Here is a 25,237-nt window from a genome sequence, read left to right on the forward strand (position 1 = left end):
AGGGCTCATGGCCACTCAGCTGTCCCTGCCCAGCATGGGCCCTGCGTGTGGCAAATCCAGCCATGTTGATTGTACAAGTGAAGTGGCTTCACTTCTCAGCCACTTGCAGAGTGATCTGAGGGCCCAGCACCTTAGCTGCTCTCGGTGTGTGAGGAACGGGCTGGGGACATGGAAAAGCCTCCTCAACTCTACGGTGAGAGGTGGGCATGGGAGGCTTCTCAGCCAGTCAGTGCTACAGACCCCAGGGTCCCTGAGGGGCAAGTCACTCCCGATGGACTTTCCAGGACACCCATGTGTACCCTGGCATCTGGCCTAAACTGGGCATGCAGTTGGAGCAGAATAAGAATACCTATTAGCACCCAGACCCACTTGGGGTATGCTAGCCTGTGGGACCTTGGGCGAAATCATTTGCTATCAGATCCCCTGATGGGGGTCAGAGGGCTTGTGTGTGTCCCTCCAGGGTGGCTGTGACAAGTTACCTGGGTATGAGTGGCATATGGAGCCCCCACTTCATACTCCCATCTCTAATGAGAGGCAGGTTTCTCATGTCCCCTGTGTGCAGGGGCCACCTGGGTCTGTTGGTTTGAATCTCATTTCTCCAAGGTCTAGAACTCCACAGCCTAGTTACGCCCCTGTTTTTCTCTCTGGTTGTGTAACTTTTTCTAATAATCCGTAGTTCTCTGTATAGATTCTAAAGACGGTTCCTTTCTTGCACGTGTGGCAACAGTCTTTCCCCCATCTGCACGTGGAGTCCCAGCTTTGAGGCTGGTGCCATTTGTTTAAGGGAAGTCTGTCATTTCTGTGTAGTCAAAGAAGGGCAGAAAGCTAAGCACCAAAAAAACCAAATAACCCAATCAACAAATGGGCCAAGAACCGGAACAGACATTTCTCAGGAGAGGATAATCAATCAATCAACAAATATATGAAAAAATGCTCATCATCTCTAGCAATCAGAGAAATGCAAATCAAAACTACTCTAAGGTTTCATCTCACTCCCAGTCAGAATGGCAGCTATTATGAAGACAAACAATAATAAGTGTAGGTGAGGATGTGGGGAAAAGGCACACTCATACATTGTTGGTGGGACTGCAGATTGGTGCAGCCAAAATGGAAAGCAGTATGGAGAGTCCTTGGAATTCTGGGAATGGAACCCCCATTTGACCCAGCTATCCCTCTCCTCCGTCTATACCCAAAGGACTTAAAAACAGCATACTACAGGGACACAGCCACATCAATGTTTATAGCAGCACAATTCACAATAGCTAAACTGTGGAGCCAACCTAGGTGCCCTTCAGTGGATGAATGTATTAAAAAAATGTGGCATATATACACAATGAAATATTACTCAGCAATAAAAGAGAATAAAATCAAGGCATTTGCAAGTAAATGGATGGCGTTGGAGAACATAATGCTAAGTGAGGTTAGCCAATCCCCCCAAAACAAATGCTGAATGTTTTCTGTGATATAAGGAGGCTGACTCATAGTGGGGTAGGGAGGGGGAGCATGGGAGGAATAGATGAATTCTAGATAGGGAAGAGGGGTGGAAGGGAGAGGGAGGGGGCAGGGGATTAGCAAGGATGGTAGAATGTGATAGACATCATTATCCAAAATACATGTATGAAGAATCAAATTGGGTGTCAACATACTTTATATACAACCAGAGATGTGAAAAACTGTGGTATATATGTGTAATAAGAATTGTGATGCAAAAAAAAAAGTACATGTATAAAGAAAAAGGAACAAAAAGGGCAGAGAGCCGTTCTGAAGGGCATGTCATACCTATCAGCTTTTCCTACCTGCAAAGAGCGTCCCCTCTCATGAACTCCCTGGGTCCCACAGGGCCCTGGGGAGTAGCAAGAGCAAGGATTGTGATTCCTGTGTCACAGATTAGAAGACGACACCTTGTCATGCACATCTGACCGCTTGTCCCCCCCAGTACTGATCTGCCCTCCCTGATTTTCCTCCCGAGTCCCATCTTGCACAACCTTTGTCCTTGTGGTTTGAATGGCATTGGCTCTAGGGTGGGACAAGACCTAGGACTGGCCAACCAGGGGACTCCATTTTCCAAGCTCTAAGGACACTGGGGTCCCGAGCTGAGTCAACCAAAGCACTCTTCTTCTGAGAGTTGGGTGGAATTACCAGGGAAGAGGCATTTTATTTTTTTGCCGGCCTATTCTATTTGAGAATGAAGCCAATATGGAGAAAAGCAGATCACAAGATGGAGAGAGACCTATTCCTGACATTGTTTGTAGCTGGATCCAGCCAGGCCTGAAGCCTAGTACCCCTGAAGCCAGCTCCACAGGTTCTGTCAAAGTCCTGACTAATATAGACCTAGTCACAGCAGGAAACCAAAGCACAGGGACTAGACCCTGATCTTGAACCATTATGAAAAGTCTGAAGCCAGATACAGTACTATGTGCCTACAGCCCCAGCTACTCAGGAGGCTGAGACAGGAGGATCATTTGAGCCCAAGAGTTCAGGACTAGCCTAGGGAACACAGTGAGTCTGACTCTTAAAAAAAAAAATTTTTTTTCACACACACACACAAATACGCGTGAAGAGGTACAGATAGGGCCTTCCAGTGCTGTATTTACCTATAGGCCTCAGTTTCCAAATCTGCGAGGTAGGGATAATCAGCCCACCACTTCCACCTCTGTGACTCCAGCTTCCCCAACACCTGAGCCTCTGGCTGAAGTGGGACACTGTGACCTCACGTTCTATCCTCAAGGACCTTTTGAATGGGAGACCAGAAACTGTGTACCTACTAGAAGTACTAAGCACATAAGAAAACAGACGTCAGCTCCAAGCTGCCCCAGGGAGTCTGGGCAAGGCAGAGACGATGGCAGGGGGAGGAGGGAGGAGGGAGGAAAACCTGGACCCACGAGCAGCTATACCCAGAAATAAGGCATGGAAAAAATGAGTCCAGGTTTTCATTGTGAAATCTACACAGAAGCCAGGTGCGGTGGCCACGCCTGTGATCCTAACAGCTGGGGAGGCAGAGGCAGGAGGATGGCCAGTTCACAGCCAGCCTCAGCAACCTAGCACCTCAGGGAGACCCTGACTCTAAATAAAATACAGAATAGGTTGAGTGCCCCTGGGTTCAGTCCCCGGTACCAAACAAACAAACAAACAAAGCCTACAGAAAAGGATAAACCCTGCTAAGAATAATTTCCACAAAAATAAATGTAGAAATAAAAAATAAACAATAAACCAACAAACCCCTTGGAACCAGCAGCCCCTCTTGGAGCTGGATGGAGGTCTTTGGGAGGCGTCCTCCTGGAGAGTGCGCTCGGGTGGAGGGCCATTGCTGTGGACGCGCTCAACGTCCTCCCTGTCCTGGGGGCCGAGCCCCGATCCTAGGCAGGCACCCTCGGCAGGGCAGCCCCGCGCCCGGCGCCCGGCTACTCACCGTGGTGATGAACCTGTACAGCGGCTGCCGCCTCTCGGTGTACTTGACCGTGATGGGGCTGAGGTCATAGCGGAACCAGATGGCAGGGATGATGCGGCCCGTGTGGCTGTAGGCGACATACTCCTGCAGGAGGGAGGGGACCGCTGTGAGAATCAGAAGCACAAACCTGCCCGGTGGGCTGCCTGCCAGAGGGTCCCCGAGTCCTGGGGAAGGGCCTCTCCTGTTCCCCGTGGAGCAGAACTCCCTGGCCCCCTCTCCAGGCCCTGGACTCTGCCACTGGCATTGCACCCAGATGGCAGCCTTGGGGGACATTTTTGACTCTTAAGCTGTGGGAAATGGACCACATGACCGGGAAGCAGCACAGGAACTGAAATATGAATTTGAAAGCAGAGATGGAAAAGGAAGAGATTTTGGGTGGCTCAGGCTGAATAGAGGCTATTTCCCCCTAGAACTTCTGAGCCATGCAGAACCTTGCATTAATTCAACAACGGTGGGCTAGGCAGCCCAGACACGTAGGTGCTGGGTCCCTGAGGGGAGGAAGCCCCTTTCCCAGAGAGGGTCTCAGTCTGCAGCCTGCGGGAGGAGGCAGACCCCGGCCGTCCCCGATACTGCAGACCCGGACAGCCAGAGGCCCTGTCTGCCTCAGGGTTCCTCAGATGTGCATGTTGCGACCAGAGAGGTGCTAAGGGGCTGAACCTACAGAGTGGCTTTGGGCCAGCTCCTCCCTTCCTTGGGACCTTGGTTTCCCCATCTCAACTCTTAAGGGCCTGGGATGACGACCTGTAGAATCTCCAGTTTGGGCACTTCGGGTGCTGGGCACCTCTGGGCTATTGCCACTATCTACAGCAAACGGAGACCTAAACTGGGGGACCTCCAACCCCCATCTCGCACTGCTCACAGGGATAACAGGGAGAGGGCCGGACTTCCTGCTGAGGGCAGGCTGGGGCCAAGGTCACACGGCACGCTGAGAAAGCTGTTTTGGCCCTGGGCACTGGCCAGGCCTGGGGACAGGAGCCTGGAGCAAGACACAGCAGCTTCCTCGGGGGAGAGCTGATGGGGTTGTGTCTGCCTGGGTCACAGCCAGAGCTGCGGACAGAGGAAAGGAGCAAAAAATAGCCACGGTAGTCGTCACTGACCCAAGGCCTTCTCCGTGGCTGAGCACTTTCGCACACCGCCTCATTGAACAGCAGTCCTATGACGTCACCATCTGACAAATGAGTAAACCGAGGCACAGAAAGCTGACATGGCAGGTCCCAGGTCACACAGCTGGTGATGATGTGAACTGGGTGTGGTCCAGCACCCCTGTTCTTCCTGCTCAGACCACAACCATGTCCTGCGTCGCTAAGTTGCTGTCAGAACTTGCGGGTCACAGGAGATGCTACTATTGAATGTGTCCCTCTAGGTCATATGTTGTTGGTGTTTGGAGGTGGGATCACTGGGAGGTTTAGAGGAGCTCATGAGAGTGGGGCCCCAAATGGCATCAGTGGCTTTATGAGAAGAGAGACCAAGGGAGTCTGCTTGCTCTGTCTCTCTAGGTGATGCCCTGGACTCTGAGACCCCCACGATGGCAAGGATTGGGTCTTTTCATCTTTACCCAGAGTCAAGCCTGGGGGGAGGGTCCCCTCGCCCCAGGAGCCTGGAAGAAATCAGCAGAAATCACAGGGCGCAGCCGCCCGCCACCTCCGCCTTCTGCCGGCAGAGGGCGCACTCGACCACNGCGCACTCGACCACGGCTGGCCGCCGCCGCCGCCCACTCACCTTGTTGGCCACCGTGTACTGGTAGGAGTACCGCTGCTTGCCGTTCTTGTCCTCGTAAACCGTGGGCACGATCTTCAGGATGTAGTCGTGGGAGGCCAGGGCTGCGGGAAGCACGGGCAGGATGAAGCAGGGGATGGGCACTGCCTGGCTGACAGCTCTTTCTGTCCCTTTAGTCCTGACACCTTGGCACTGCAGGGGGCTCTTTCCCCAGTGTCACCACCAAGCACCGCCCTGGATGCCAGGGACCTGAGAGTCCACCATCAGGATGTTCTCCTGAACTGTACATAATATTAAAATTCTGGGAACTGCCTAATGTCTATCAATAGGGCAGCCTCTAGAGTGGGTGCCGGGAGGGTAGACTCCCAGAGGGGTCAGGCAGTGAGAAGAATACAGCACGTTCCGTGAGCTGGGACAGGAGGAGACATTCTCTCTCACGTGTGTGGGCACCTGTAAGAATTATCTAGAAAGATCCCAGGAAGCCCTGAGCAGCCTGGCCCTGGGGAGGAAGGCAGGGTTTGAGAGAGACCCCACTCCACCGCGGGCGCTGCTCACATAGTTTGACTTGAAAACAAACTGAGTGTTAGTTTTCAAAAAAAAAGCTTGCCAACCAGAAAAGCCCAGTGACGGGAGCTGCCGATTCCTTTCCCCTTTGTCAGTGACTGGCCCTGGATCCTGCCACCTCAGCCCTGCCCTGCCCTGCTGACACAACTCCGGCCCCTCCCCCACAGGCCGGACGGGGAGGTGCCCGGACCTGGCCTCACTCATCTGCTGTTCCCCAGAGCCCTGCGCAGGGCCTGGTACGGTCAGATGGCAGCAGATGCTTGCTGCATGAATGAACGGATGGAAGCTGCTGGCCCAGCGTGAATGGAGGAGCGGGTGAATCAGCTACTGAGAAGCATGAGGTCACCAGGGTCCAGCACCCAGCCGCAGCCCTGAGGCACCAGTCTTTCCAGGGCAGAAAGAATCCTCCTGGGCCTTCTGGGATGCTAGGAGAGGCATCCAGGTCTGGGACCATGGGGCTAAGACAACACGGAGACCTAGGCCTGGGGTTCCAGCCCTGACTCACCAGGCCAGTACAGGCCTGGTCCTGGACTCACTGGTGGGGATGGGGTCCAGCCTGGCACACTTCCTCCCGGGCCCTGCGGAGTCTCCAGAAGGAACAGAATCAGGCCAACCCCTCAGAAAACCTGGGGAAAGCCCTGCAGCCTTGGAGCTGGACCCAGGAAGCCCCACCTGTGTCTAATGGCTCTCAGCCCAGAGTGTGAGGATGCCCTGGGATCAAAAGACCTCACCTGTGAAGAGCTGGGTCAGTGGGCCACGGGTGGGTCTCAGCATTTAATCCAGGAGTCCATGACCACCCTGGACATACGGTGTCCCAAATGCGCACAGCATTAAACTCGGAAGGAATGAATGCCTTACCCAGATCAGACCTGTACTTTGTTAGAACTTATGCAAAACTCGGCTGTCACAGGGAAACCTCACGGTCACCACCACATCCACCTTCCACACGGGACTGGCTCACGTTCCCATGTATTGACTGCAGATGGGGGTTTGTATGTGGCCGCCCGTCTTCCTCTAACGGGAGTCTGCAGCTCTCCAAGGAGTGAGCTTCAGGGACATCTTTTCAAGGCCAAGGCAAGGAACCCAAGCCCCAGGGAGCCTGTGTCCTCACCCGCATGTCCCCAGCACCTCGCCACAATAGGTGCTCAACATGCCTGAGTGCCCAGGCCTTGATGGGGCCTCCCAGGACATGGGGACACAGGATGTCCTCGCCCTGCCCCACGGCCAGGGCTGACTGGCTCCTGTCTTCACTCTTCGGAACAGCGATCGGGCAGCAGCGTCTCCCTAGGTCTCTCCCAGCTGTCCTGGTTCTTTCCAGTGCTCTCCTCTAGCAGAACCCAAGGCTCACAAGCTTTGATGCAGTTCCCCAGATATCTGCCCACTAGAGGCAGGCACACGCGGGCTTGGCGGAGGGTTCCTGGAGACCACAGGCTCCTTGCGCCCCTCCAACACCATCAACACAGGGCCCCCTGGTTTCCTCTGCACCCCACCAGTGGGATGAGCTTCGGAGTTGCGCTTTCTTTTGTCTTTTTGGGGGGCTGGGGCCCAGGCCTTGCACACGCAAGGCAGGGGCTCTCCTCTCGCTGCACCTCCAAACCGCACAGTTAAACCAGCAGCCTGCGTGTGTGAGTCGCACACCATTCAGTGCCATGACACAGGACACAATTCTGCCTAAGAAGAGCCTAGGTGTGGCCATGGGAACTGTTCCCAAAGTAGGCCACTGACACCGCAAAGGAGAAGGAAGAGAAGGGCTGGCACTTGCGCAGCACGACTCACGGACTGAGCCCTTGACACCCCCTTGCTGATTCTCACGGCAAGGCCCTGCGAGAGGTGGAGGGGACGCTCCCATCTTACAGATGAAGAAACTGAGGCTTAGGGGTTAGCAACTTCCAAGTTCTTCCCAGTGCTGCGGAGTGATGGAGCCTGACTCTGGAGTCCAAGGTCCCCCATCACCACACTGCCACCTGACAACTGCTCCTACAAGTGATGTCCAGGTGTGACAGTTCATCACTGCTTAGCATGGCTCACACACCTGGTGGTTACTGGCACAGGCTGAGTCCTGGGGACAGACAGTGGGCAAGGCAGAGCCCCCAGTTCATGGGCTTATGTTTTTGCTGGAGCCACAACCAAGAGCAACAAATGACTGAAGGGACAGGTCATTTCCCAGGCTGACACGTGCAGGGGGGGGAAATGGGCTCGTTCCTATGAGTGGGGACTGCTGGCCGGGAGGGACTCTCTGAACTGGTAGCGTCTGTGCTGAGACCTGATTGACAGGCAGGGGCCAGATGCCATTCTGGCTCCAAGCTGCATAGAGAACATCTCTGCAGAGGTCTGGGCATAGGGGACAGAGGACAGAGGCCCAGCAGGTGGTCTGACCTGGGAAACGGAAGCCAGTCCTCCCGCTGGCTGGCTGAGGCCCGAGAGGACTTATCTCAGCCCACAGCCGGAATCTGGCCACGGCGCTATCTGCTCTGCCACTCGGGCCTTCCCAGCACAGACAGCCAGTGCGTCCTCGCTGCCCTCATGCAGGATGACAATGACCCCTCCACACAGATCAGGCCTCTGTCCAGACCCTGCACCCCAGCCAGAAGGCTGCACCTGCCTGTGAGGAAGGACTGCTTGTCCCTCCTGCAGGCAGCAGGAACGGCCACCCCAGAGGGACAGCACCTGCCAATAGCAAGGCCAGACCATCGGCAGAACCACGACAAACAGGTGGCCCGCTGAGGGCTAGGCAGTGCGGGGGAGAGCCCGGGTGGGCGCCCCCCTTCCCATCCAGGCGTGATGACGCCAAACAGAGCTCAACAGCTCGTGCTCTCTGCACCCCGAAAAACTAAAAACGACTTCTGCTCAAGGAGACGGACTTCTCAGGGACACAGGGAGACGGGGGTTTGACTGCCTGGTGGGCAGAGAGTGGAGGTGTCTCCTTTCACTGCATCCTTGACTGTGGGAGGAATCAGAGAGCTCGGGTGAGGGGATGAGGCAGGTGACCCGTCCAGCATGGGGGGTGGCTTGAGCAGACAGGCCTGCCGGGCCCCCGTGTGTGAGCGTGCGTGCACGTGAGGTGTGCAGCACCTGTGTGTGGTCTAGTGTGTGCAGATGGCTGTCCTCTTTCAAGGGAGAAGAGGGGAGGAGCCACTGCGGGTTGGGAGGGGCAGGCAGTCAGGGGTGGCCACCTGGGCCACTTCCAGAGATGTTCTCGCAGTGGCCTCCTGGAGCGAGAGTGGGTTTGGGCCTGGCCATCGCCCCCCACTGTCTCCACTCAGAAGAGCATGCAGCAGCGGTGACAATCCTCCCTGCCTCCCCCTGTCCCTCAACCTTCCCTCTATCCCCTCTGCCCTCCTTCTGCCTCCTCTGCCCTCCCCATCCCCTCTGACCTCCTTTGGTCCCTTCTGCCCTCCCCCAGCCCCTCTGTCCTTTGGTCCCCTCTGTCCACCCCCTGTCCCCTTCCACCTGCAGTGGGGGGCTCCCGGGGCCGAGGGCCGTAGGACACTCACGGTTGGAGTTGAGTCTGTCGGCTCCCCCAAGGGCATTGAAAGCTCCGTGGACATTCTGGACCTGTGGAGAAGCACAGTGAGCCATGGGGACAGGCCCTGGCCGTGGGGCACTGGCCACGAGAGCCTGGTCTGGGGTGCTCACTCGTGGTTGAGGGGTCCAGCAGGATTGTGGGGAGCAGGAGACAGCAAGGGCTGGGTGTGGGGAGGCAGCAGCCTTCCGCTGTGAGCGCCTAGTAGGCGCGCTGTCCGGCCCCCCGTGTCGCTCATTTATGGCCCTCACAATGTATCACTGGCCTGTCCCTGCGCTACTCTGGGGCTGGGGTCCAAGTCTGGTTTCTGACCCAGGTGGGTGTGGGTGGAGGAGGGTGGAGGTGGGTGCCGGACGTTCTCTCCACGTTCTCTCTGTGGCTCATCTCACCATCACTCGCACAGTGACCTGGTGAACGTGTGTCATCCCAAAGGCTCCACCTGGGCAGCGGCCACGCTTGGCCTCCTGGTGTGAGCCACGCCAGCAGCTAGTAGGTGCTCAGTGGGCGGCTCTTGGACAGACAGATGGCAGCCATGGGTGGACGGCCCTAAGCTGGGGGCGTGTTAAAGAATTTCTCACTAAGTCAGAATTCCCCACTAAGGACACAGTGTGGGCCGCTGTCCCTGAGTCCTGGCACGGGCACGTGTCGGGGTGCTGTTCTCGACACTGCAGGCAGGCCCCCCGGAAACGAGGAGGAGGAGCAGGGCGGAGAGGCAGAGTCTCAGATGGGCCGTCCCCCCAGAAGGCATTTGCCTGTGCCCAAGGAGGACAGAGGGGACCAGGTGACACAGCTACTGTACCCTCACTCCTGGCCTTGCCACCCCGAGTGTGCCCTGCTCACCTGTAGTGTGTCCCCAAAGGAGAGCTTGTGGATGATGTGCGTCATGTCTGGGTTCTGTGGCTGGGCCGTGGCGCTGTGTGTGGACACGTGGAAGTTGCCAGGTACCTGGGAAAGAGAGGCAAGTTTCAGGAGTGTGGCTGTACAGGGTGGGATTCAGGGGCTGTGGGATCCAGGTGCAGCACAGGCAGTCAGACCTGGAGTCAGACCTCGGTTTGGATCCTGGCTTATATCATTTCCAGCTGTCTGACTTTGAAGGAGCCACTTCACCTCTGTGAGCCTCAGACTCCTCTCTTGTAGAAGGGGGGCTTACAGTACCTACCTGAGGAGGGAGCTGGGGTAACCTTGAGGGAGAATGTGGGTGCCCCCCCCACCCCAGGGCAACTGGCACGAAGCAGGACCCGAGACAGTGGCTGGTCCCCAGCACCCTCCACGGTCTCTGGGCTGCAGGACAAGGGTCTTCCTTGAACTCCAACCAAGACCTCCTACCCAAGGATGCCCACTGCCCTGGACAGGGGAGCCCTGAGGACAGACTGTGGCAGCCTCATTCCTTCCCTGGGTCTCGAGGCCTGGCAGAGCCTTGCCCCAGGGAGGCTTGAGACAAGAACCTGTGGGCCAGAGCTGACAGCCACAGGTCAAGCTACGGACGGTGACGGCTCCCCAAGACCTCCTTGCTCCTGCACAAGGCTCATCTTCCCCTCCCAGCAATGCAGACCAAGGCCCTGGGGTCACACCCAACATCCCGGCCGTCAGGAGCCCTGTCCACCACCTTCCTGCACACCAGTGCCTGCCCCTCTCCAGCCATCGAGGAGGCCCTGGGCCAGGCTCTGGACAGACAGCAATGGCAGCCTCGCCCTGGGCACCCAGCGCCTGCCTTGTCCCCACCTGGTGTAGGCCCTTCACTGACCAAGTTGGTCTCTCAGCTCCTCCCCAGACCCTCCCCGGCTGGCTCTCTGTCTGTGGTGTGGATGTGGCTCATCTCCCAGGGCTCGAGTTGGAGGCTTGGGAGGTGGGGCCTTTGAAAGAAGGGCCTGAGTGGAGTGCCACAGGTCAGAGGGGACACTACCCTCCAAAGGGACTGGTGTAGTTCTCCTGGGACCCTGGTTAGTTCTTGAAAGTGGGCTATAAAAATAGCAGAGCCAGACCCTCGGCTCACTTTGGCTTCCTGTGTCACCACGTGATCCCTCTTGCACGCACTGTGATGCCACTGGCCAAATGGACGGGGCTGCCCAACCCTGGGCTTTCAGCTTCCAGAACTGAACCAAATAAACCTCTTTTCTTTATATCCATCCCAGCCTCAGGTATTTCATTATAGCATTGAAAAACTAATACATAGTTGAGTTCACATCCTCACGTGCTGGGTTATGGCTACTGGCAAGCACTCTGCCCTGTCCTCTCTGCCACTGTCACCTGTGCTCACACATGTCTGCCACACCGGCCTCCCTGCTCTGCCTGGGACATTGCCCAGCATGTCCTACCTCAGGGCCTTTGTGGCCACCACTTCTTCCTGGAATCCTTTTCACCATGGCCGTCCCACCTCCTTTGGGTCTATGCTCAGGTGTCACCTCTTAGGCCTTCCTTGTTGCCCTGTCCACAAGAGCACCACAACTCTTAACTGCTAGAGCACTTGTCTTCTGTCTTATCTTGTCCCCACCTCCTCCCGCTGCACGGTAAGTCCACACCAGCAGGGACCTGTCTGCTCCGTCCCCTGCTCTCTCAGACCCGACCTGGACAGGTGCTTCCCTGACTGAATGAACGAATGACCTCTGATCCTTGGCCTGGCACCTGGTCACTCTCTTCATATAGAAAAGGGAACTGAGGCTCCCCGCAGTGAAGACACCCTGAGCCCTGAAAAGCAGGGGTGACGGCAGCAGGCCCGAGAGGGAGGCAGTCATGTGTCAAGGACCTCGGGTGTCACAGTGAGAAGGCCGGGGTCATCTCGGTGCTGACCTAGAGCACGTCTGCTCCAGGCGCACCTGGTGGAGCCTGAGCTTCAAGGCCCGGCCAGGCGGGCCGTGGACTGCAGTGGATGGGGCAGCCCATGGGGCCCGCCTGGGGCATGAGGAACAGCTTGGCCCTGCTCGGGGCCCAGAAAGCCAAGGGCGGCAGCAGCTGAGCTCCACACCTGGGCTCGAGACCAGCCCCGCTTCCTGGGGCCTCATGCAAAAGGTGGTGGCCGCCCCATCACCACCAGAAAACAGGGAGTGAAGGAGGTGGCACAGAGCAGGTGGCAGTCAGTGGCTTGGCTTTGGGGATGAGGACACCCGTCATGGGGGCCAGGGAGAAGGGCCCTGGAAGAGGGAGGGGATGAAGGCGCCAGGCTCGAGGGGGGCACATTAGACTTGAGGCTCTGCTGACTTGGCTTCGCTGACGTAGGGAATTCTCAGAACCTGTGCAGGGCTGGGGAGAGCCGGAGGGGGACAGAGCACCTGCCCAGCCAGCACGAGGGCCACAAAACCCAGCTGACCAGGACAAGAACCTCCACCCACAGGCCCAGAGCTCCCGCCCCTGTGGCCGGCCCTCCTGGAGGTAAGGAAGCCCCCAGCCACTCCTGGAGCTCGCCCCCCACCAGCACGGGCCTCCTGTGGACGGGCCACGGGCACAGCTCAGACTCAAGGCTCCCAAGGCTAAGCAGGTGGGGGAGGTTGGCTCCAGGCATCTGCCGCCCGCGGTGGCCTCAGAGGCTGACTCAGGGATGGGCCCCTGCTGCACACAGCCATCACAGATGCTGACTCATGCCAGCGCCCGCCCGGGCTGCAGAGGAGAGGACGTTGGTGACTGTGGCACCTGCGTCAGCATCTCTGATGCTTCAGGCTGAGCCGGTGCCTCCCCCTCCCCTCCCCTCCCCTCCTGGGGCTGCTGGGGGGGCCACCTGCGTCAGCCTCGGCCGGGCCGGGGCGGCTGAGAGCGTGGACCCCGCACGAGGCTGTGGTCCCCATGCACAGCTGCGCTTCCTGATGGACGGAAAAGGGGGCTGTGACACAGTCTGGCCGGAGGCTGGGGGATGAGGGCGCAGGAGGTGGCTGCGGGGTCTCTGTTCTCCAAGGGTCTGGGCGGAGGGTGGCCCAGAGCATGGAGATGCGCTGGCCACAGGACACAGCTGTGAGGCGGCAGCTGTGGGCAGTGGGCTCGGGGTCCTGGTGCCAGGCTGCCTGTGTCCAGGTCCTGGCCGATTGTCCTTGAGCTGGCTACTAAACCCCCTGGGCTCATCTGCTCCAGACTCCTGTGGAAAGGGCTGGAAAGAGCCCAGTGGGGGTGGCCACAGCATGAGGACTGGTGGGACCTTTCAGACCGGGCCCAGCCTGCTGGAAGCCCTCTGTGTCCATCTATGCTCACAGTAACTTGCTTGTGCCAGGTGGTGACCAGTGTGGGGTGGCTCACTGTCCAAGCCCTGCAGGGTGTGGTCCTTTCTCACAGCTGGGAAGCGGGTGCTGACCCCCAGCGAAGGAAACCAGAACGCCGCGTCTCCAACCAGTGGGCACCCCAGCTCGGGTTTCTGAACAAGAGTCTGCCTGACCCCAAAAGGGCAAGTTCTGGTTCAGCCAGAGCAGCTGGGGCCCCAACGGAGCTTGTCCAAGGGAGCAGATGGCAGCTGGGGCACGGGTGCCAGGAGATGGAAAGGTTTGGCGCTTGGTGGTCTCCCGGGCACTGGGCGCGTAGACCCGAATCAACCCAGGCCCTTCCTGTCCCCTCTGGGGAGTGCCCAGGTTCCAGCCCTGGTGGTCACAGCTCCCGAGGGCGGCCCTGCGACTGGGGGGCTGTGAGCATCTTCAACTTCCAGGGCTGGCACAGGACCCCCAAGCCACTCGGAGCCTCATCCTGTGCCCTCCGCTCAGCACGTCCTTCATTATCTCCACGTCTGTCACCTAAAGTACGCGTCTGCTTGTCTGAGTGCTCACCTGAGCGCTGGCCATCTGCACAGTGGACTGTGGCCAAGGAGGGACCGTGGCCGCTCCTCTCTGCCCGCAGCCAGGGCCGAGCAGGGGGTAGAGGGCTCAGCAGCCTGGATGCATGGGAGAGCTAGTGCCCAGGGCAGCGACGAGAGCCCCTGGGGCGGGCAGGGAGGGGAGTGACGGCGTCCAACAGGGGCCCACCTCATGGGATGTGGCTGCAGTAGATCCCCAGATGGTACAGCGGTGGAGCAGGCAGCCCGGGCCCACCTCCTGTCCTGCCAGCCTGCCGTGGCCTCCCCTGGCCACCCCCTCTCTAGGCCACCCCAGCTTTGGCTTGGACCCCACTGTCCCTCGCCTCCCAAGAATGAGGCTCCTGCAGTGGCCGTTCTCTGCCCTTGTGGCCTTCCCTGGGCCATCCACAGTGCACAGGTGAGTGGCCCCCGCCCTGTCCCCCTGCACCCTGTGGCACACCCTCTCTCTGACACACATTGGCCACGTCACCTGCTGGGTGTCTGAGAGGTTGACGCATTGCTAGTGTGGTCCCCCGTGTGGTAGTGCTGAGGCTGGTGGGGCTTGACAGGTGGGCACAGCGGCAAGTGGCCAGGTCATGGGCACTGCCCTCAGAGGGGATTAACGTGCTTCTGCCCCTCCCCATTGCTCCTGGCTTCCTGTCCCTTGACTCCACCATGGTGACGCCATCCGCCGCGAGGCCTCCCCAGAGTTAAGTAGATGCCCACCAGGCTCAGATCTGAGAACTGAAGAGACCTTTCTTCTTTCCTTGTTCTGAGGGGGGGGTGGTCTCACTGTGTCACCACGCTGGCCTTGAACTCCGGGGCTCCAGTGACACTCCTGCCTCAGCCCCAGAGAGCTCATCTCTTTTTTTCTGTTTTTGGAAGAAAACTTGCTCTCCTCTGGTGCATGTTGCTCACGCACAGCGGTGGCTCCTAGTGACATGCTCATAGTACACGGGGCCACTTGCTCAGCTTCACTTCCCGCATCTCCCCTTTCCCTCCCCTTCCCCCGCCCCTTCCTTTACCCTCAGGGCCTCCTTTGACTTTCCTGATGTCCCTTTTTTGTCCCCTCTAGATTTCACATGAGAGAAAACACGGGACACTGTCAGAGTCTGGCTTATTTTGTTTAACATGATATTCTCATTTCATTTATTTTCCTGCAAATAACATAATTTCATTCTTGTTTATGGCTGAATAAAACTCCATGATGCATACATGCCACATTAAAAAAATCATCTGCTCCTCTATTGATGATCTCTTATCTTTCTGAAGTGCCCGGCCTCAGGTATTTCATTATGGTAAAACCGACTTAGCCCATGTGTTTTCTACATTCCAGAAACTGTCCAGCCCTTGCTGCCTCCTGTCTGAGCACCCATCTCATATCTTTTGTTACACTGCCTGTTCTCAATGATGGGGTACACCAGAAATCGGTCCTCAAGTACATTTCTTTCAAGACCTTGTGTTCTCAACGGTTTTGGTGACCCTTCTGCCAGTCTGACTACCCTGTTTTAAAAGTTAAAATGTTTTTAATGCACAAAATTCCAGGATTACAAAGGAAAAACAATATGTTTAAACAAGAATTAAAATATTAAAAACATTTAAACATACTTCTTTAGTAATGCATCAAATAACAAGAGGGGGGAGGGGCATGTGACAGCTGTCATTTCAAAGTAGGGACGCCCCGATGTGGCACCACTGTTGGTTCACATCAGTGACAGCCACGGGCCTGCTGACAGCTAGTGTCCTGCCTGCACTCACCGCAGACAGAAGGGCTGAATCTGAGTCAGAGCTTGGCAAAAACAACATGCATTCGACCTCTGTCCAAGATCATGGGCCCTTGAGGTCACCCTGCTGTCCCTGGGGTACCTGCAAGTGAGTCTCCCGTCCTCCTGTGTCAGAGGACGCCAGGTGTGGATTGAGGCTCCACGCCATCCCCAGGTCAACTCTAACCTCGATGTAACATCTCCAGGGGACACTGGATGGACACCGCAGAGGACACAGTAACTGAACTGTGGACCCCCAGCATCACGGGCCCCATGTCAGGGAATCGGAACCGCCCGGCGGCAAGGAAACGCCTAAGAGGCTTCTTCGTTCTCGCCGGACCTGCTGCCCGATGCAGGTCATGTGTGGAGTGACCTGCCTATCCACTCCACACCCCTAACCGACCGCGCCACCCCAATCCACTGACACAGCCACTGTCCCGGAGCCCCGCTCCAGGTCCCTAGGGCCAGCCCCCACAGGGCCACCAGGCTGACCCTTTCTGTAAGGGTGGAAACGTCCTGCACCTGCACTGACACGGTAGCTGCCAGCCCCCTGTGGCTAGTGAGACTGAGGGACTGAATTTTATACTTTGTTGAATTTTAGCTAATTATGGTTTCAGTAGCCTTCGGGCCACTGTGGGGCGATTACATGGCTCCTCTGCCTGAACACGAGGACCACTGGACAGTCCAGATCACGTGCACAGGCGGACCCCGGGAAGCGGCCGACCTGCACAGAAGCCCCAGTGCACCGGGCCTCCCAGGATCCCACCCCTGTTGTCCTCTCCCACCCTGCTCCTGGGCTGCAGCACTGTAAAATCCATCAGAAGTGACAATGTCCCCACAGCAAGCTTCAAGAAGGCCCAGAGGAGGCAGAAGGTGGAAGGGCACTCTACCCGGGAGCTACACCTCTAGAGCTTTCTAGTTTTTATTTTGAGACAGGGTCTTGCTAAGTTGCTGAGACTGGCCTCAAACTTGTGATCCTCCTGCCTCAGCCTCCTGAGTCACTGGGATTATAGGTGGCCACTGTGCTGGCCAGAGGGTCTAACTTGTTTTTGGTACTGGGGTTTGAACGCAGGGGCACTTAACCACTGAGCCACATCCCAGCCCTAGAGTGTCTAACTTTTAAGAGTCAGAAATGTGGACACTTTGAATCTGTTGGTATTAGCTCTGGTGCATTTAAATGTGGAACAGGAAAAAAGCAGCTTGTTTTTCCGGCTAGATGTGGCCAGTGAGTTAGCAACCTGCACTCAGGTGATCAGGGGTCACAGGAAGGGCATTCTAAGCAGAGACAGAGAGACGCAAGCAGAAGCCAGGAGCCACCAGTGGCTGGCTGGGTGGCCCTAGGAAGGTGGCTGTCGGACATGGGGCAGCTGTGGGGCCTGGGTCTAGGCATCCTGTAAATGGCTGCAAGGCTCAGGGTGAAATGCCAAGCTGAGCAGAGAGGGCTGTGCCTACCGCCCCCTGCTGGCTCAGAGCCCCCCATCCTCCCAGGTGCACCCGACGTGGGACTGGGTCCCTGTTTCTAAGGACAAAACAACAGGGACTTTCAAACTCACCCCATCCACTCCTCCCTGGGCCTCAGCCCTCAGCACAGTGCTTGGCCCAGCGGACACTCCCAGCCCAGGGACGTGGGCACCACTCACTGCCTGGCCCGAGACCAGCCCGAGCACAGAAGGTGCCGGATACATGTGTGGAATGAGGTGTCATGGTTACCCTATGTCCTCAACCTGAAGGAGCTGGGCCAAGTGGCCTCTGGGGCATGAGGAGGAGAACCAGAGCTGGGACCAGAACCCAGGCCCCAGGCTGAAGGTTCTGGGGAAGGAGCCGTCCCTCCTGAGAGGGCCGCAGGGCTCAGGGCGGCGGGAGCCTGGAACTGCCCCAGGTTCTCAGGAACCACCCGGCGCTGGGCCCCGACTCCCAGCTCACCTGGGGCTCTGTCGGGGTCCAGCTTTGGGGGCACACAGCTCCCAGAGGGTTTCCAGGGGGAGGGTGCGAGGCAGGGAGCAGGCAGGGGCCGGCGTCTCCTACCTTGTTGATGCTGAACTGCCCCTCGAAGCGGCAGCCCACCCCGTTGTTGAGCGGGATCTTCATGGAGTTGTCGATGTGGCCCACCTCGTGCCGGCCCATCTCGTCCTGGATGTCCAGCCCAACCACTGTGGAGCCGAGGAGACAGTCACCCCACCAGGCGGCAGGTGGGGAGCAGCCCCTCACAGGAGCCCAGGCCTCCATTCCACGCCCAGGCCTCCCCTCGCTGGGTCGGCAGAGGACAGAAGGAGGTCAGCCAGCTGGGAGAGAGTGGCCCCAGGCTGGGAGGAAGCAACACCTGAACCTTCCCAGGCCTGAAACCCACCAAGCCACCTGCTGAGGGGGAGGAGCCTGGGGAAGCAAGGGTTGGTGGGTGGCTGCTAAAGCTAGGCCCATGCGGGCAGTGGGTGGTGGGGAGGGATGGACCCTGAGGCCTGGCGTGCTGGAGCGCTGAACCCCAGCCCTGCACTTTCCCAGCTGGGCGGGCTTGGCTCAGGCACTCAGGAACCCCTCCTTGCCTCTGTCACCTCCTGGGAAATGGGGGCGGTGAGGTTGGGACATCCCTGAAGATCAGGAGGACCAATGGTGCTTGGAGCTGGGGCTGCTGGGCGGTCAGCAGGACGTCCATCCAGAAGCTCTGACTCGGGTCACTGTGTGAACAGGCCGGAGCTCGCTCACGGCCCCCACAGTCTGGCCTCCTCCCCAGGGAGGCCCACCAGGACGCGGCTTCCTCCTGGGGCTCAGCTGCTTTCTCTAGGTTCCTCCAAACCCCACAGAGGACACCTGTGACTTGGAGTCTTTGCCTGACTTCAATGGGACTCTGTCACCTCAGTGTGACATGGCTTCCCCATGTGTAAAATGGACAGGCCAGTGTCTCCTGCATTCCCTGAGATGGTCCAAAGGGCAGGCAGGAGAGGTGGCTATGAACTACGGCAGCGCAGACCACCCCCCCGCCCCGCCCCCTGCAGGCAGGCCAGCTGGAGGTCTTAGACTCCATAAGAGAACCAGGGCCAGCCCTGCTCCCTAGTGGGCGGCGGTGTGTGGGGGGGTTGGGGGCACGTGACTGCCTGTCAAAGAGGACCTCAGGTCTATAGGACCTGGGGACACGGATGTTGTGATGGTGAGGCTGACAGCACCAAGCAGGTCCCTGTTGGACTCAGCAGATCACCCCTAGCTCAGGTCCCCACACAGGTGTGAGGCCTCTCGGGGCAGCCTTCCTTGAAATCATGACAACTGGAAGCAGCCCTGGGGGCAGTGGCCAGCGGCGAGCGCTCCCTTGGCCATCCGTTGAGCAGCCCTGAGACCTCGAGCAAGTCACCTAACACCTCTGTGCCTGTTTCTTCCTCCGTTACAGGCTGGCTGTGAGGAGTCAAGAAAATTGAAACAGCACCTACTGTGTGCTAGACGCTCTTGTCAGGACATGCCACTGGAAGACACCTGTGGGGACCGGCGTTGTCAGCCCCAGCCCACCCGGGGAAACCGAGGCATGGGGTCTCCCAGCTGAGAAACAACAAGACTTGGACCGGAGCCAGGAAGTCTTGCTCCAGAGCCAACCCTCAGCAGCCCTGCGGGACAATGATACCCAAATATGTCAACACGGTCAAGGGTTCAGGATGGGCCTGGCCCCGAGGAAGGGCGGTCATTTTTTATTAATATTCTGAGTAATGTAAGAGCAGTTGAAAAAAAAATCCCTCGTGGGGCGCTGGCTCCAAGAGCCCTGGGGACACCAAAAGCTGAGGTTGCTCAAGCGCCACCTATAAAATGAGGCAGCATTTGCATATGACCCACGGCATCCGGCATCTGTCTATTCAAATCACCTCCCCAGGACTTAACAACGCGCTCTGCAAACAGCTGCTACAGCTTGGACCTCAGGTGCCCCTGAGACCCATGTGAGAGAGCCTTGGTCCCTGGCTTGGCACTGTTGGGAGGTGGTGGAACACTCAAGGGGTGGAGCTTAGTGGGAGGACACTGTCACTAGGGTGTGCCCTTGAAGGGAAGGAGGACTACAGCCCCTTCCTCTCTTTCACTTCCTGCCTGGAGCAGCTTTGCTCCAACACACACACTACCATGATGTGCTGCCACGGCCCCAAAGCAACAGAGCCAACCAGGGAAGGACTGAAGCCTCCCAAACTGAGCCCCAATAAACCTTTCCTCTTTGTAAGTTGACTTTCTCAGGGATTTGTTACAGTAACAGACAACTGGCGGATACAGTTTTTATGCTTGTCCTTTAGGGAATAATGATGAGGAAAAAGTCTTTTTTTTTTTCCCCAATGTTTTTGATCTGCAGTTAGTCAATTCCCTGGATGTGGAACCGGCAGATGTGGAGGGCTGACTGTGTGTGTTTGCACATGCATGCACTGAGTGGTGGTAGGGAAGGGGCCCTACTGCCAGCGGGCTTCCTTAGGGATGATGGCACAATGGGGAATAATGAAAGGGAATAAGAGAGGGGCATTCCAATGTTTTAACTTTCATCTTTACATATTTTTGTAATTCGAATGTGTGTCTTTAAAACTGTGCAAAAAAATATTATTTTGGGGCTGGGGGTGTGGCTCAGTGGTAGAGCGCTCACCTAATATGTGTGAGGCCCTGGGTTCGATCCTCAGCACCATAAAAAATAAATACATAAAATAAAGGTCTAAAAAAAGAATATTATTTTTAAAATCAGGGTGTGAGTTCAGACATGCAGCATGATCTCAGAAGCATTTAGAAAGGCAGACGAGGGGCTGCCAAGTGGACAGAATGATGTCAGTGTGTCCACAGACACCGTCTCTGCTCCTCTGGGTTTGCCAACGAACAATGACAAACATGCATTTTTTAAAAATATTTTTTTAGTTGTAGACGGACATGATACTTTTATTTAATTAATTTATTTTTTTAATGTGGTGTTGAGGATTGAACCCAGGTCTTCACACGTGGGAGACGAGTGCTCTACCACTGAGCCCAGCCCCAGACCACAAGCATGCAGTCTTGGCTGTGATAAAAACGTGAAGTCTGCGGCTGGGGTCGTGGGCCAGTGGTGGGGCATCTGCCTGGCACGTCCGAGGCACAGGGCTCGAGTCTCAGCACCACAGATAAATAAATAAAGATCCACTGACAACTAAAATATACATAAAATGTGAAGTCCCTCCCTCTCTCCTCCCTCCCCCACTTCCTCCCTCCCTTCCTCCTTACCTCCCTCCCTCTCTCCCTCCCTTCTTACCTCCCTCCCTCCTTACCTCCCTCCCCCCCTCCTTTTTATTCTGCAGTGCTGGAGACAGCCTGGGCCTTCATGCTGGGCAGGTTACCCCGAGCTGCACCCCAGCCCTTAAGTTCTTCTAACAAGAAGCCAGAGGGCGGGCCTCCAGGCTTGCTGCTCCCATTCAGGATCAGGGGCCAATGTGGCCAGCAGCCTGAAGGTGCATTCTAGGCCACTGCTTGGAGCTGGGACAGAGCCCAGAACCACGTCCCCTCCCTGCTCCACTGGCCCCCGTCCTCTGGCCTGACTAAGATTTTCCTTCATGATCAGCTCCTGAAGGAGAAGCTGCCAAATGAATTGTTTTCCAAGAGGAAGGAAAAAAATTTTTTTAAATGAAAATAAATAAAACTGACCTATTTCAATAAGTTCTCTGGCTCGGGGCCACTGTGGATTCAAAAGTCTAACGTCAGTCTCACCAGAAGCAGGGACAGGGCTGACACCTCCCTCCTTCTGGCTGGGCCCTGGGCGTCCTGCCCTCTGCTGTGCCCTTTAACGGCGGGGCGGGCGGGGGAAGGAGGGGGCGTCAGGTGACGCGCCANTGAGGACATAGGGTAACCATGACACCTCATTCCACACATGTATCCGGCACCTTCTGTGCTCGGGCTGGTCTCGGGCCAGGCAGTAGAGGGCCAGTGGCTGAGGAAGCCCAGACCATTTTAACAACGGTCACGGTTTTTGTGAATGAAGGAGCCAGGATCTGACCCTGAATCTGACCTTGACTGCATTTTGTTTTACAGGAGTAATTCACTGTTTTGATTAAAATACCCAAAGTAGGTTTGAAGTAAAAAGGAAGCTTCCTGACCTCCCCCATAGGGACATCTTTGGGGACCTCTTGCTGACGGTGCCCACCCTCTTCTGCAGGTGCTGGTGGCTCTGGCCACCCTTCTCTGGGCCACTGCTCTGGGCTACCTTCCCGAGATGCTTGGAGGCCGGTGACCCTGATGCTTCCACCCACAGCAGCCTGCAGCCACCAGCCAGAGACAGATGGCACCTGGTCCCATCACTACTGCGGGAAAAACTGGACGGTGTCACCACATGGCACAGCTGCCGTGATGCCGGGCTGTGGCTGGCCTGTCACTAAAGACACATCTTGGCTACCTCCTGTCCTGCCCCAGCCTCTTCCTCCTCAACAGACCACTGTGCATGGACCCTCAGGCCCTGCCTCTAAAGACCAAGAGATCCGAGGGACTCCACCCGGCCCAACAGGCTGCTCTGCAGCAGTGACCCCGAGAGGAGTTTCTTATCCCCACAAACCTCCAAAATACCTTCTCCTAAAACAGAGAGCGGGGCCTCAGAGGCCCTGTCCCCCTGGCTCACCCTGGCCACCTGCACACACAGATCTGCCCACAGGAGTGAGCGCTGCAGCGGCCTCGGGAACACTCACGTTCGCAGTGCAGGTTGGGCAAACTGATGTTCAGGCTGACGTCAATTTTGCCCCCGCTGTCCTTGTCCGGGTCATCGACGTAGAGCTCGTTCACACTGAGGGCGAGACAAGCAGAGCCTTAACTGAGAGGGAGGCAGCGATCCAGTGCCTCGTTGGTAACCAGTGCTCAGATGACCCGGGCCCACCTGGGTCCAGCCTTTGTGTGCTCAGGCTCGGGGCAGCAGGGCTCTGGGCTCCAGCCTCTCCCAAGGCTCCCCACCAAGTGGAGGGAGGAGGGGTGCGGGGAGACAAGGGCACATCTTTCACATCAGACGGGTCCAAGTTCAAATCCTGGTGGTGGCACTTTCCACACGCACCTCTGTGAGCCCATCTGTTAAATGCAGATACGCTGCTCGTTTCTAACGGGGTGGTTTGAACTCTGAAATGAGAACCACGGGTCTTCCTAGGGCTCAGGGCCGGGCACCAACGACCACCCAGTGCCATCTGCCTCCTCTCGTGGGATCCCTTCCCATCCAGCTGGGAACCTGGAATCCTAGGGAGCTCATGCTTATAAAGCCCTGGGGGTGGACCCCGGGTTGTGGATACAGGAGATGTGGCTGCTGGAACCAGCAGCAGAGAGCACGGCTTTGAACAGACAGAATGTGTCACCCTGCGCATACAGAGCTCTTTCCTGGCTCCGACTCCTGCTCCCCATGACTCCTGCCACCGTCCATTAGATAAGCCAGGGTCACCCAAGATCTGCATGTAATGGTGCCTGTAAAACTCCTTGTGCCACATAAGGACACAGCATGGATTGTAGGGACAGGGATGTGGATATCGCTGGGGGGCAGGGGATCATTATTCTGCTGTTTTAATTTTATTTTATTGGTACTGGGGATTGAACCCAGGGGTGCTTCACCATTGAGCCACACCCCCAGCCCTTTTTATATTTTATTTTGAGACAGAGTCTCGCCAAGTTGCTCAGGACTTTGCTAAGTTGAGGCTGGCTTTGAACTTGCAATCCTCCTGCCTCAGCCTCCAGAGTCTCTGGAATTACAGATGTGCACTACCATGCCCAGCTGCTCTGCTGCTTTTAATGGCCACAGCTAGGGGACATGTGGCTCCAGACAGCCACATCACCTTGCTGACAGGGACAGTGGCACCAGGTCGGGATCTGGTAGTAACACATTTATTCACAAACATTTTTGGGCACCTGCTACCTGTCGGGCACCAGAAGCAGTGACGAAGCAGACGGGCGTGGTCTCCGCTTTTGTGGCACTTTCAGACCTCGTGCCTCCTAAACAAACACTGCCACCAGCTAAGATCAGTGCCGGGACGGAGGGCTGCAGGGCACCACGGGAGGGACACAGGGCGACAGGCCTCCAGGGAGCTGGTAGGGGGCTCCTCTGAGATGCAGGTAAGGTCTGCAGGGAGATGAGGCAGGTCCTGGCAGAGACGGGAGGAAGACCCCGCAGCTTGCGCCAAGGCCTGGCAGTGGGGAGGACGCAGCGTGTGTGGGACCCGAGTGAAGGTCACCGAGGCTGCAGCGTGGAGCAAGGGGAAACGGGGCTGTGACGCAGTTGGAGAGTGCCGGGCCGGCCAGGCCACCGTCTCCAGAGTTGGTGCAGAGCACAGCCAGATGGTCAGGCTCGCACTTGAATGGGCACCCTCCAGAGGGACCATCCTGTGACAGGGACACCAGACAGGAGGCAGCCAGGATGTGGGGGGATGGACAGGAGGCCAGGCACCGTGCAGAGCAGGCTAGACTTGCGGAAGGGTGGCGGTGGGGTGGGCAGAGGCAGGCATGTGGGTAGAAGGCCACATTTCTTTCCGGGCCGGGAGCACCTGGGGAACTCGGGGCAGGGGAGGGACAGGTACTGAGTTTCAGGGGCTGTTCTGATCAGGAGGAGGCTGAGGAGCTGCTAAGAGGGGTTGGAGGCTCAGTCTGAGCCCAGTTAACTCCCCACAGGGAGAGGGAACAGACCCCATGGGTGTGGCCAGCAGGCAGCCCAAGGGGAAGGGCCACAGGGCTGGGCAGTGGTTACTTCAAACATCCGCAGGATGGGGAAGGGGAGATGTCATCAGTGGGCACAGAGCCGCCCATTTAGATGGACGTTCCCGGTCTCCACTGCACAGAACTGGAGTTAATAATAAGGGACTCCTGGGCTCAACCATCAGACACGAGATTGCAGACGTCCTATCTGGGGAAGACGAGTCAGGCAGAGGCATGAATCTCCTTTCCACCAGAACTCCATCTATTGCTCTTGGTACCTGCTGTGGCATAGCTGGTGCTCAATTAACACGGAACTGTGGGCGCAGAAAGGCAGCCCTTCTGCTTCTCTGTGGGGGCCACAGGGGTATTCCTGGGAACAGGCCAGCCACAGAGGTAGCTCAGATTTCAGTCTGCTGGACCCCCAGCTTAATGGGTTAAAGGGAAGGTGGGAAGCTAATTAGGGAGGCCTACTATGTGCATTCACATGATCCTATCTGCTCCTGTGAAATGTCCTGATTTTAACACCAGGAAACCAAGGTTCAGAGAGGGTGTGTCCCATCCCCGGTGTCACACACCAGGAAATGGCCAGGCTAGACATTTTTTGGGAGAGTACTGGGAATTAAACCCAGGAGCGCTCAATCATTGAGCCACATCCCCAGCCCTTTTCTGTATTTTATTTAGAGGAAGGGTCTCACTGAGTTGCTTAGGGCCTCGCTAAGTTGCTTAGGCTGGTTTTGAACTCGCCATCCTCCTGCCTCAGCCTCCCGAGCCGCTGGTTGGCTCCAGGCGTACGCCCCACACTTGGCCCCAGCCAGACTCTTAATCGGCTCAGCCTTCCACCAGAGCCCAGGATTTCCACAGCTCACACT

General features: G+C 57.2%; 1 protein-coding gene across 2 annotated transcripts in view; it reads right to left on the reverse strand.

The window, feature by feature from the left end:
• Ergic1 (endoplasmic reticulum-golgi intermediate compartment 1) overlaps window positions 1-25,237 on the reverse strand; it is a 48,850-nt gene that overhangs the window by 9,504 nt on the left and 14,109 nt on the right. The window contains exons 4-9 of one of the 2 annotated variants that reach the window (XM_048815420.1): window positions 22,397-22,491; window positions 17,781-17,905; window positions 10,092-10,196; window positions 9,223-9,283; window positions 5,168-5,268; window positions 3,410-3,532 (exon numbers count right to left, since the gene is read on the reverse strand). In XM_048815420.1, coding sequence (XP_048671377.1) covers window positions 3,410-3,532; window positions 5,168-5,268; window positions 9,223-9,283; window positions 10,092-10,196; window positions 17,781-17,905; window positions 22,397-22,491 — 610 coding nt within the window. Of the gene's footprint in view, window positions 1-3,409; window positions 3,533-5,167; window positions 5,269-9,222; window positions 9,284-10,091; window positions 10,197-11,566; window positions 11,676-17,780; window positions 17,906-22,396; window positions 22,492-25,237 lie in introns of those variants that run through there. The other variant, XM_048815425.1, reaches the window with a different exon arrangement.

Source organism: Marmota marmota, unplaced genomic scaffold (genome assembly GCF_001458135.2).
Source record: "Marmota marmota marmota unplaced genomic scaffold, marMar, whole genome shotgun sequence".
Classification (NCBI taxonomy): Eukaryota; Metazoa; Chordata; class Mammalia; order Rodentia; family Sciuridae; genus Marmota; species Marmota marmota.